We start from the raw sequence: 13,506 nt of genomic DNA on the forward strand, positions 1-13,506 counted from the left end.
CTCTGCAGGAAAACTAACCCAGATTGTTTTTGGCCACTGGGACGTGGTGACATGCCTGGCCCGGTCGGAGTCCTACATCGGAGGAGACTGCTACATCGTGTCCGGCTCCAGAGACGCCACTCTTCTTCTGTGGTACTGGAGTGGACGACATCATATTATAGGAGATAATCCTAATAACAGTGAGTGGAAATGGTTGTTGTGGGTRATTCTGAGGATGTGAAGAGTTTAAGAGCTTGACTTTTGTGATGATGTGTTTTCTCCAGGTGACTACCCGGCTCCCAGGGCGGTGCTGACGGGACACGACCATGAAGTGGTGTGTGTTTCTGTCTGYGCGGAGCTGGGGCTGGTTATTAGTGGAGCCAAAGGTTTGTGACATGTATTCATCTGAAATCAAGCAGACACTCTAAATCACGTGTCAAACTTGTGGCTGGGGTGCCAAATCTGGCTTGACATAGCTTTTTATGTGGCCCTCTAGACTACAGACACCAGATTACTTCAATCAGTCCMTCAATCAGTTTTTCAGAATTTCATGATCATGGAAATTCACTCAAAGTCAGCTGGTCTCTGTATTTTGTCAAAATAATGCAGAATTGTCGATTTGTGCGGGGTTTTTTTTAGGTTTTTTTTTTACCGAAAAGGGACAAAAACATTGGATTTAAATTACTGCTAACTCCCACCTGCAAGTAACAGTATGTTTTATCTTTACTACACTGTTGCCTCAGTCTTAATTGATGTTACTATATAGTTCACGATCAATACGGCGAGTAGCAAAAAGTCACAGTCAAGTGCAAATATTGCAAAATGACTTGCAAATCTATTTAAATTAGCACTGCAAAATCTGTGATTTTGATAACAAAAAAAATCACAAAAGCAATCATGAAACCCTGGAGGGACTGATCAAAATTTAAAAAATGTTCAATATTTAATTTTAAGAGGGACTTATTGAATGCAGGGACTGCTATTTATTATTGTATTATTGTTTCAGCAGTTTGCTAATGGCTTTYATCAATACATTCTGGCTCAAAAGGCCGTCCAGAACATTTATGATCTTACTGCGGCCCATGTTTTTTTGGCTCTAAATAATTTGACATTACTAAGTTTCTTTKGTTGCYGCTCCCCAGAGGGCCCRTGCCTGGTCCACACCATCACAGGCGACCTGTTGAGGGCCCTGGAGGGCCCGGAGCTTTGCATGCGGCCTCGCCTCATCTCCGTGTCCAGCGAGGGACACTGCGTCATTTATTACGAGAGAGGTCGTTTCTGCAACTTCAGCATAAATGGCAAACTGCTGGCGCAAATGGAAGTCAACGATTCCTCTCGAGTAAGGCTGCCATTGACGTAAACGGGATGTAGTTGTTCATCCACACATCGAACCTTGTCTAACCTCTCGCACCTCTCCTCAGGCCATTTTGTTGAGCAGTGACGGGCAGAACCTGGTGACTGGAGGGGACAACGGAGTGGTGGAGGTGTGGCAGGCCTGTGACTTCAAACAGCTTTACATCTATCCAGGCTGTGACGCCGGCATCCGGGCCATGGACCTCTCGCATGACCAGAGGTACACAGAAATGCAGGAAAAAGCAGGCTTTGTTCAAATGGAGCCGTGAAGTCATTTGATTCCCATAAAGATCATCCCATTCCACACAGAGAGAAACACACTGCCTTCCAGCTAGTAGCCGGTTATTTCATCCTTGGCTACAACTGCTGTGATGAGTCTTTTAACATCACTGTGGAGTTTTACTTAGAAAATTGCTATAATTCATGGCTGTTGTTTACCTCGATCATTCATGGGTGGATTTCTCAATTTGCTTCAGTTTGTTATCCTGCCATATATCCCAAAGGCAGATGAGCTTAAGATCTGGACGTTGGCCGTCAGAGTTTTCTGGTGAAGAGCAGAATTGAAAGATTACAGCAAATCACTGTTAACTTGTAGAAGCCGGTCACTTCCATATTTTCTCCATTAACTCTCACTTTTGTAAAAACAAAGTGTTACAATTGCTATTGCTTTTTCGATTGCCTTTCAGACTAATAGCTGAAAAGCAATTGATTTGTTTTGAATGTGTTTAACTTACATAAGCGACTTGTTGATTCTGAAGGTCTGGTGGTAATCTGTACTTGGTGTGGCTATTAAGATTGAACTTGACTTTTGTAGTTGCCTAATTCGTGATAAACAAAAGGGGTTAATCTTTCCACAAGGGACCAGGTTAGTTTGGATAATAATTTTGCCCTTGATAAAGTATATCTATTAAAAGAATATAAGGTAGTAAAGTTAGATGTGACAAAAAAGTGGGAACAGAAGAAAACTGTATGAACGGAAAATGCTTTTTCACAACGTGATTATTTATTGTGTAATACACAAATGCCTCCTGTTTCCTGTGGAAATGAGTCCTGTTGATGTTGCAGACTTGCTCTTCCTGTGCGTTCTGCCCCACAGGACTTTAATCACCGGCATGGCCTCTGGTAGCATCGTGGCGTTCAATATTGACTTCAACCGCTGGCACTACGAACACCAGAACAGGTACTGAGGCGGACGGCTTGAGTTGGACGAGGGAAGGAGTTCTGCATCGCTGCTGTGCCTCAGCGACACGAAGGGGGGAAACCACAGGTACCGAGACAAAGGAAAATTTAGTTTCAGACCTATAGGCTCTATTCCCTTGCATTGAGGATGCGACTGCGCTAGTGGGAATGGTTTCCTATGTGCACACGTGTGTAACCACAGACGCATAATAAGAAGATACGCACTGAAATCTGCTTCAATAATACAACACAGTGACTGCAACATAGGAGCAGAGAGCCAGTGAAGCAGAGGTCGATCCTCACGGGACAGATCGATTTCACTGTTCCTGGTACGTTTAAATCATCACACATACTCAAGTCTTCTTTTTTTTTTCTTTTCCTTTTGGTTGTTTTTTTTCTGATTTCTGACTTCTCTGAGTTGTATTTGTTAATTATTTGGGTGGACTATAAGTTCAAATTCTTTTCTTGCCTCTAAAGTAACGCACCAGCCTGTACCTGTTGTCCAGAAGCCGGTGAAATTGGCTCGATCTTAAATTTTCTAATGAAAAATTACCCAGAGTGTTGATTAAGTTTTTATCTCGTTTCATTTTAATTGCCTAAGTTTTTTTTTTTAAACCCCAAATCAGATTTTATGTAAATAAGGCTCTTCTTCCTTCAGAGTTGCACTTGTTCTTTCACTACACAAACTGCGCTTCTCACTTTTAATTTATTAATGACTTGCTGTATGTAAAATACTGTGTAATAATTATTATAATGTCGACAAGACTGATGGTAAAAATGGTGGTATCAAGGATGCTGATTTATTTTTCCCTTTTTGTTCATTTTTGCTGGAGACGGTTATGACAAAGAGCTCTTTTTCCGTGCCACTGAGGATGACGAACATGAGACCGACATGATTTCCTTTGTATATTTGGTGATTGTTTTGTCAAATATGTACATACAGTCTTGATTCAAGCTTGGCAGGAGACTTACTGGGCTGAATGGGACCGAAAGTGCAAAGGAAACCTTCACATACTCACATTTGTTGATTATTTTAAGAACAAAAGAGGAAAAAAGTAAAAGAAAATCAACTCAGTGTAAAAGTTTGTTTTGTATCTGCACTTTGCACCAATCACATATCATTATTTATTAGCTTGGTTCTTTCTGGTCGGCTGCCTTCGGCTCCACTTTTTATTTTATTTTTCTTCCTTCGGGGATTATTTGTGCATTGATGTTTGTATTTAAAAACCGTTGAGCTCATGAGTGATTCTTCAGTTTTACAACCTCACAGTTGTAAGCAATATCATGATTCTGTAGCTGATAGAGAAGACGGCGGGCAGGGGGAGGAGAGAGGACAGCGTGTGACACGTACTGTATGTGTGAAGCCATCATGATCAAACGCGGACATGCACATACTCCTATCGACAGGTTCAAACTTACGTATCCAAAAAAAAAAAAAAAAAAAAAAAAGCTTAAATATTTTTGGATCTATGAAACCGTAAAAAAAAAAAACTATTGTATTCATGTTTTATTGCAAAGATGTAAAATATGACATGTGTGAGTTGGGAAAAAAATCATAAGAAAAATAAAATATGCAAAGAATTTGAGGTCTGGACTTTTAATTTAGCACATTGTCTGTCTGTGTGTCTATTAATTTACTTGAAAGGAGAAATGAGTTCCGGTTGTATGAAAATACTGCGTTGTACTTTCGAGATACAGAACAGTTCCCGAGTATTGGAGTCCATGCTACAGATGTGTAAAAATCCTAGAAGAAGTGGTGTTTTATTGCAGTAGCATAATTATTATAAAATCGAAAAATCCAAGTAAGTTAAGTTTGTGGGTGTGGAGGTAACCAACATCAATAAGAAAAATATCTTTAGATTTCACATGTTTAATTGAAATTTTGAAATTTAAATTAAGCAATTTTTGGATATGATTTGATCAGGACAAATCATATTCTGATTTGCAAATCAATCAAGATGTAAAGATCCTTTTAAACAAACATTACAGATGGGATTGATGAAAAGATGAACTATGTGTCCACTTCTTGCCCAGCGTTGAAGATCTGTGATGTTGCGTCTCTGTATGATCTCATTCAAAGGTTTCGGGAATCTTGTTTGGCTGCATCATGATCTCTTTGAAATACCAGGATGTTTTAAACAATGATCTTGTGGAAAAAGCCACAGGCTGTCCTGTTGGCAGAAGGTGTTTGTTAGTATTGTATGCAAAAATGATGAAACCTGGGATTTGGTTCCTCACTGAATAAATACTGAAAATAAACTTTGGATTCTTTTTTAAATTCTTCAGTCAGATTATGCGACTGCAATAAAAAATGAAATATCTTGTAAAGATTTCTACACATTTACCTGAGCGCTGCTCTGATTTTCATGTTGTTTTTTCTTTCAAAACCAGGCTGAAGATATGCCATGTTTATCTGATTATCCAGATCCCACCTATCCACTTCAACTCTAGTCCTCAGATGAATGTGCTTTATATTTCCACCACCCTCAACTAGAACCATGTCTCTCTCTTTTTTTTTTTTTTTTCAACTGTGCCAAAGTACAGCCAAACAGTTCTTTGACTTGCTGAACAGGGGAAACAACCTTTGCTGGGTTGTCATCCTGGAGTGCGGATGAGGGTTGACAGGTGGAGAGAAACCTCGTGCTTCAGGTTCTTTGCAGACTGGTGTCAGGCTCTGCGGGAGCTGACAGGAGGCAGGAGGTATCGCAGGCGGATCTGACTATCAAGGCCAGAAATTCATCCTGTAGTTTTTGCTACTTTTGACCTGTTCTGTTCTGTAAATGTTCTCCTCTGTGTCGCCTCCTTGTCTTCACACTACTGGGTGATATGTTGCCTTAGTGTGAATTCAAAGTATTTGCCACAGATGCACAATCCTGTTAACAAAGTTCAGATGTTTAATATTTTAGAATGCTGGGTTTGGCAGCGTAATCTACAGATATCATCAGGATATGATTTACAAAGCTTCTAAAGACAGAAAAAGTCAACACAAAAGGATAATAGTCTTTCACTTTGTGTTTTCCCTGCAATGGGAAAGTATTCACCAAGTTCGTTTTTTTGTTGTTCAAGTCAGGTTTAGCGGGATATGTTGACTTTCAACCCTTGTAACCTCTGTGGTAGCTATGCAGATTGCATATAGACTTCAGAGTCACTGAACCGCCAGGATTAAAATATGCATGCATGGGAGGATATTCCATCAGCTGGTCTTGTGGAGTTTCTCTTGTTGGTTTATTTGCATGCATCCTCAGCCTATAAAGAGAATACGGCGCATTTATACACGAGTCTGCTCGCTGCGAGCTTGCTCAGGTAGAGAGCACAGAGATGGTGGACCTCTGAGAGGAGACGCTGCAGATCTCCATGTTGGTGAAGGAGCTCCCTCCCTCGCTGCTGCAGTCGGGGACCGAGGAAGACGATGAGATGATGTTCTTCAGCCTGTGGAGGGAGATGATGAGCAGCGTCAGCAGGAACACCAGCAGCCCGAGGAAGAGCCAAACGTAGACGTAGACGTTGCCCTGGCGACCTCCTGGGGACGAGGCAGCCGCCGACGTGGAGGCAGACGTCGGGGAGAAACGGAGTAAAGTCCCATTGTCTATCGGGGTGACTCCGGTCTTGTTGTTGTCCACCAGCAGGACGTCCATTCCCGACATTCTGGCTGACATTTTGACATGGAGGGAAAGAAAGAGAGACGATGTTTTATTGCCAAGCAGCGGTAACTCAAAAGAGTCCAGCATTAATTATTTAAACGACCTCGAGGCTTTCTTTCTCACAATGTCTGATATTGCTGACAAAAGAGCTTTCACTAATATTCTTGTCTAACTTCCAATTAATCTTTACTTGTATGAAATCCATACCCAGGTTTCTCCTTCACTTCAGAATTTACACAACACAAAACTTGGTAAAAAAAATTTTCCTTCAAGCCTGAGTTAACATGAGATGAAATTCAGGAAAACTGAGGAACCTGAGTATCTGTGGATGGATGCAAAACATCTGACAATCCACAGCCCACTATGAAGAACTGTGGTAATGTCATGAGTTGGGGATGCTTTTCATAAGCAGGAAAAAGACGGCTGGTGAGATACAATATGAATATACTGTGAAAGACTTGACACTAGCAGAGATTCACCTGGCAGGACAACAACCTAAACCCAACTGAAAATTTGGGTCACAGACACTTTCCACTCAGTTTGATACAGCTTGAGCTATTTTGCAAAAGAAGAAGGAGAAAATTTTAGTGTCTTGATGTGCAAAGCTGTAAACTTTTCAGATTATCTGCAAAACCTTTAGAAAGTCATACATCCTTTTTCCATCTAATTGGAAATTATCCAGATCTATGGATTGTTTAATCACTTAAAATCTCATTAACATTCATAGAAATTTGTAATTGTCGTAGGTTGAAGTGTGAAAAAGTTATAAAAGGCATCATATTAAATTATTGCTGATGAAAAACACATTTCATGCAGAAACTTATTAAAATTAATACAATTTCCGCATTTTTATTTCATGTTGTGAAACAGAAAAAAATAAAACGTCTATGCTTAGTGTAAAACTACGTATTTTAAAAAGAGCATGGTTAAAGATCAAAAACACAAAACTCCTGTCTACAAGTAGTACAAACTAAAATCTCACGATACGATACATGATATTCTGCTCACGATACGATATATATTGCAATATTCAGAAAACGATGCAATTCAATACACTTGCGATTTTCTGAAAGATTTTAGAGGGACAGAGTGATTTTGGTGACATTTTGTGACTGTTATAGAGTTGGATTGAATTAATTTAACTGAAAACTGATTAAAAGCACCAACTACACAATACCTGGCTCTGGTTTGACATGGACACAGACTTAAAGTCGACAGCTGGACAAAATGAATCAAAGAAGTGGTGAGAAAACATGTTTCTTTTAATTGAAATGGTACAAACTGTAGCTTATATGCATTTGTAAAGTAAATAAAGTGCACCAAGTACCTGCTCTGAATAGTTTGATACCTTTTTAACCTTGACACTTAACATCTGAAGGAATCACTCTAAGCCTGATGACCGAATCACTCTCCCGGCGAAGCAAGCAGTGAGTGAGCAAGATGACAGTTGGATGTTACGATACTTACAGATGAATATCAATTTTTTTCTAGGAAAAAAATATCGATATATATCGCAAAATCAATATTTATTACACAGCCCTAATATACACCTACTTCAGTGAAGAACCATTCTTCCCCCACTATTTTAATGAACAGCAGGGGGAGTGCTTGTAACATTGAAAGCCTGTCGGACCTCTTGCCTCCAGCAGTGTCTCCTCATAAATGAAGGCATTATCTGATGAAATTAAACCCTCATAATCAGCTTTCACAATGACAACCGAGCGGCAACCTTCTTCCTCTGTGTATTAATACTGTTCGTAATGTTCCATCACAAATCACTGCTCGGAACCGAGCGAGGACCAAGGAGACGTCTGTTAGAGGAGAGAGGGAGAGAGAGAGGCTGATTTGTATTTGGTTCACGGCGCTCTTGTGTCTTGACTTGATCTATGACAGGGAGGAGAGAGACACTTCAAAGGGAGGAATAAATGACCATGACAAGAATGAAAGCAAAAGGTCAGCACACGCGTTTCATCTTGCACTGGTGTGTGCGTTCACTTTGCTCTTATCTGTCAGCTAAGTTCGACCCCCCCCCCTTTATTTTCCTCTCTCTCTCCATTTCATTATTCATTTTCAGCATTGGCCCATATAGCCTCCATTCCTGGCCACTTGCATGATATTCAGTGGAGAGTGGTGAAATATATTTTTGCTCTCCACAAGCCGTTTGAACTACATTAACTGTGTGTGTGGGCCCCCATTAACGGAGAATTTTCAATATTTATGTGCAGAAGGGAAAGGTAGCAAATAGAAAAAAAACACACTATTAAACACTAAATGCATTTTAGAAAGGTTTCCAATTTCTGATGGCTAGAGTTGTTACCAATTGTTTTTATAAATATTGATGCTCTGAGTTGGGAGAATGACACTGGAAAATGTATAATCAGACTTTTAAATTTGTGCCTAAATCCGAAACTAGATTAAGTTCTGGATTAACATGCAAGACACAAATCTGGTTGTTTACTAGAAGCATTAGCAATCAGCATCATTAATTGCAGGTGGGTGTTAATTACCTTTGGACTGCTAAAAGCTGAGTACACACGCACCAACATGTTACACGCTCTCTATTTAGTTTGAGGAATATATATTCAAATCATGTTGATTACATTAGTATTGCAAAGTGACTTTCACTACTTTGGTCATAAGAGTTGGTGTGAGCTTGAGCTTCTCAACACGCATAATACAAGACCTGATAACCTTTGAAAAGGTTATTTTTGGAACATGTTATCATGTTAATGACTCTGCACAAATAAATCCTGAATTTCTCAGACACATTTCCATTTACGACGTACATAGAGTTCCCAACTGGTCTTTTGAAATGAGCCTATTAGTCAGTCTGGAGTCCAAATACCCATTTAACCAATAACATTTCTTTAAAGACTTTTTCTAAAATGCATTAATAACACATGTTACATTGTGATACCTGTATTTCATAAAATTCTCTAATGTTCTATGAGAAAAAACAGAAGGATTTCTACAAAAATGGTACAGTGCCAACAATTCTGAGGAATTTAAGCAATGAGATAGACGACAATGTAAAAACTACTTCCAATATTAGCAACCTGGAATATTAGGTTAAGTCAATATTGTTATACTGCAGTACGATACTGCATGTGAAGGTCATGTTCACATGCATAAGTGCCAGCGGTTGTCATTGTTGAATTAGCTTAACTAGGTAACCTGGAGAGAACTTTGTAACTAAAACAAGTTCACCCCAGGCTCACAAAATCCTTCTATTCGTTGGAATTGTTACCAAGAGACTGGAACCTTCAGTTCGTCAAAAAGTAAAATCATCAGAAAGCCGAGGAGACAAACCCTACCTGGCAAATAAAACCAACAGGCAGAGGAAGTTTGAGTGAGAGAAGCAGGATACAATCAGAAGGCAAGAGATAATTTGGTAGAGTTGTCAACAGAAGACCCAGATAAACAAAGGAGCTCACACTTTACAGAGTCACTAGGTGTTTGCTCTCACAAAGCTCTGCCTATTTACCCAAAGCTCCTCCTCTAAGCAGGTCTTAAACATTTTCATTAACATTAAAAATATACAATATTATTATAATGGGACTCAGTTAAATCTATTTTACTGGAATTGTTGGTTATTAAGTGAAGTACCACTGTGTAAAAGTACTTTTTAAATGTGAATAAATGTTCTCAAATTATATACACATTTGCTTTTCTAAATTGTGCTGTAGGGCATTATGTGACTACAGTGAAATTAACATTTATTTTAAGCAAGATTACAAAGAAGCAAACCTTGATTTAATGTAGAGATGTATTTCTCGTTGAAACAAGACACCATGTTTACATATGTGTATGTTTTGTGATGAGTGGATCCACCTGAAACAACCAACCAAACGAGACAGTAGTTAAAATAAAACCCTTTGTTTTAGACAGAAGGTGAAAAGATGGGCAAGAACGAATCCACACAAAAATACCCAACTACCAGCTCTGTTATATTATCATTGGCCCTTTTAAGCTAAATTTTGCACAGTCATATCATCTATTATTGTCGCTCCCCCGAGTTTGACAATTTCAGCAAATGGATTATGAAGCCTTTTGAATACACTTATAGGAGATTATGGAACGGTTCTGTGAGCATCACCAGCTTCATGTGGAAAAAAACTTGCAGAAAGTTTAAGTGAACCTCCCTGTCCCCAAACTGCGTTATTTCAGGCTTTTTTTCAGTTCCTTTCATCTATTTCTCTCTGGGTCGTGTATTTGACAAGAACTCTACTCTCTTTAATTTAAAGCCCAAAGTAGCTTCGGGCAGGCACAGCATAATGAGGATGGATGAGTTGGGTTGCCTTGTTTCTTTTTTCGACTGGGCGCTCTTTTGTCCATACTGTTGTTTTCTTTATCAAATGCTCCCCATTATGAAACTGGGCCAATCATTTGTTTGCATAGTTTGTTTCTCATGATTTACAGCCAGAATGTGGCATTTTGTTCATAGATTTCTCCATCTACTTTTGAAGTATACCCTATATTTTCTTTATCAAAGCGTCTCCTTTGATGCCTTTCCGAGGTCTCAACCTTTGCCCTCACCTTCTTTCCACACCCCTCTTCGCTGCTCTGCATACACTGAGGTCCTACATGATGCGTTGTTGTCAAATCAGTGACAAAGCTTGTTTATTGTGCGCTGAAGTGGCTGATAATTGTGCCTAATGATGCTTTTTGTATCCAGGCAACGACGTACGCACGGTTCTTTTTCAAGCTAATCTACTTTAAGAGGGCAAGCCGTACAGCCCCAGAGAGGCTGAAGAGGTTAGACGTGCATTCACACGCCTGCCTACGCACCGTAAATACCGCTGGTTTTAATTTCCCAAGGAAAAGCAGGAACTGCAAGGTAGGGTACATGAGGACACTGTCGGAAAAGTTGAATCATTTTTAGATTTTTTTTTTTCCTCTCTACTGTGTATCGCCTTCAAATCTATAAATCAAATCTGTGACATAACCTGCTCTCTACCCCCGAATTTCAAGGAAGGAGTGAGTGCTTGAGTGAAGATGGGAGTTAAATTGCTCCTTGAAGAGGAACCTTGCATCAGACAGAAGATCAGTGTTTCGCTGCAGTCTGCAAGACTCAGTTGTTATTCTGTCTTCTGGGTAACTGCTGTCTTCTTTTTCTTAAAGGTGTATGACCCTCAGAGAGCGATCTGGCTGTCATTTGTCTCCCTTCTGTTTCAGCTACAATAAAAGAAACTAAACAATGCTGTTTCCCAAGTAGAAATGCACCAATGAGATTAGAGGCAAAATTCTAATATGTGCAATTTAGTAACATTTTGATCATCTCACAAAAAGCTTTAAGAGTTGGAATTTACAGCATTTAATGTGTTTTTAGTCAAACTGCTGCAATGAGAGATCATTGATTGTTTTACATAAGTATCAAAAGCAATGACACTCTCTTTCCGTGAGACCCATTCCTGTAATCGGGATTTTATTCACTTTGATTTTGAATTTGCACTTTAAGCTATCATTAGCATTTAATATTAGCAGCTGGCACAATTGTCCCAGATAGCATTCCTTAAATGTTTTTCAGCAAGTACCCCTAAATATTTTAAGTAGTCTTTGTGCCACGCAGAGGTTTTAAAGCAGTAGTGTTTGAAAAATATTTTTCTCCACTCTGACTAAAGAACCATTTGTAAATGTAATTTTTAAAAGATGGTATTTCTACGACCTCAGTTGGCAAAATTAACAGAAAGTCACCATTTGAAGTCGCAATTCAAACTACGAATGTCTAAGATTTTTTACCAACCCTCAACTCTAAAATCCATTATGGCTGCCTTAATAAAACTTAAATAAAACATAAAACTTAATGACAGCTGCTTTAAAAGCTAAAAGCATATGAGCCACCTAGACTGTTTGTATTTCTTTAAATCTTTAACTCACACAGGTTCATGCAGCTAATTTTAGTGATCGTGGTGTTACATTGGCTAAAAGTATAAAATGCAGAAGTAAACAATGTTATTAGCTTGTATTGCTATTAGTAGTTAGCCTGATTACTGAGCACAACAATTAGCAAGTCTACCAAGAACACTGTCAAGTTGGGTGTGATGTATTCTTTTACATCTAAGTTCCAGCATAGACTGGTGTTAGTTTACACCAGTGGTTCCCAAACTTTTTCTCCTGGAAACATGTTCTGCCCCCCCCATGGCTTACAAATAGCTGTCTGGTTGAACGACGTGTGTGGGGTAGGTGATTGGAGGGGTGGGGGGGGGGTGATGGAAATGACTTGTTTGGGGGCAAAACTGAGCGCATACAGCGTTCATGTTTTGTTTTGCTATTTTTTTCATCCAGAAGGCTTCCCGCGCCCCCCTGCAGTGGCACGGCGCCCCACAGTTTAGGAACCTCTGGTTTACATTATGATTACATTGTGTACAAAGTAGATTTTAACCTTTTAAGTAAAAGGTTAAAAATATATAGCATAAAGATATTGCTTTTGTTTCAAAAAGCTTGTCAAGCGTATTCAAAACAAGACCATCTTTTTAGAAAGAACATATGCCAGCCCTTTCCACACCATGACTGATCATTTTCACAAAACAACCAAATTTGTCTCCTTTGAGGCAAATTTCTCACATGAGAATAGTGCAGTAACTGCCTTTGAAACAGCTGATCTAGTGGGAAAAGGGCAATAAAAGTTTCTCTGTAAAATTAGAGAAAACAGTGGTCATTTCAACAGTTTCTCTTAGATATCTCATTAAAATAAGTGTAAAACAGCCAACAACGTCTATCTCTGTGTTAAAGCCTGAATGAACAGTTGATAAGTTTCTGTGATGCAGTTTCCTCTTAAGAAGCTTTTTAAAACCATTCTTGTTGCCAGCAAGACCCGGTTCATTTATTGGAAAAAAAATCCCCAGCGGCCGATGACTGTTGAGGGGGATATCAAAATGAAAATCAGACAATTATCGTCACAAGCTGGTTTCTCACAGGGCATCATTACTGTAAACTAATGAAAACACTGCGTACAGCATCTCTGCCTCTTCAAATATCTCTATTTTCAGTCAATCCAGAGGCTTGTCATACTCTACCTACACGGCCCTGATTCTTAAAGAAGGAAATATGTGTGATTAGTTTGCAGCCTTTAAGCCGGTACTGGTATCACATCTAGTGCAAGCTGTGAAAGGGATCCGAGCTGCTCCCTGTTTTCATACTTAACCTTCAAAATGACCCACAGTCTGCAGCAGGGAAAGTTCAAGTCTTTTCCAAATAAACACAGAGAAACATTTAAATACATTGCAAGATTTGCTTTTGTATAGCTGTCAAGTTTTCCCAGGTCACAAAACCTCCACAGCTTCTGCCCAAACTTGAAAAGGCTTGCTCCCATCAAAGAGACGCCGGAACAACTCATCTCAGTGACATGTTTTTT

General features: G+C 39.3%; 2 protein-coding genes across 17 annotated transcripts in view; one reads left to right on the forward strand and one right to left on the reverse strand.

Moving 5' to 3' along the window:
- Positions 1-3,988, forward strand: part of nbeaa (neurobeachin a) — a 108,950-nt gene extending 104,962 nt beyond the window's left edge. For 11 of the 16 annotated variants that reach the window (XM_008427310.2, XM_008427313.2, XM_008427314.2 and 8 more), the window contains 5 exons: positions 9-179; positions 264-365; positions 1,122-1,318; positions 1,401-1,552; positions 2,429-3,988. In XM_008427310.2, coding sequence (XP_008425532.1) covers positions 9-179; positions 264-365; positions 1,122-1,318; positions 1,401-1,552; positions 2,429-2,519 — 713 coding nt within the window. In that variant the 3' untranslated portion in view covers positions 2,520-3,988. The remainder of the gene's footprint in view (positions 1-8; positions 180-263; positions 366-1,121; positions 1,319-1,400; positions 1,553-2,428) is intronic. The other 5 variants (XM_017308566.1, XM_008427325.2, XM_008427323.2 and 2 more) reach the window with 1 other exon arrangement.
- A 1,394-nt stretch (positions 3,989-5,382) lies between these two features.
- sertm1 (serine rich and transmembrane domain containing 1) overlaps positions 5,383-13,506 on the reverse strand; it is a 19,807-nt gene continuing 11,683 nt past the window's right edge. Inside the window, exon 2 of the mRNA XM_008427309.2 lies at positions 5,383-6,160. Coding sequence (XP_008425531.1) covers positions 5,811-6,155 — 345 coding nt within the window. The 5' untranslated portion in view covers positions 6,156-6,160 and the 3' untranslated portion in view covers positions 5,383-5,810. The remainder of the gene's footprint in view (positions 6,161-13,506) is intronic.

Source organism: Poecilia reticulata, linkage group LG14 (assembly GCF_000633615.1).
Source record: "Poecilia reticulata strain Guanapo linkage group LG14, Guppy_female_1.0+MT, whole genome shotgun sequence".
NCBI lineage: Eukaryota > Metazoa > Chordata > Actinopteri > Cyprinodontiformes > Poeciliidae > Poecilia > Poecilia reticulata.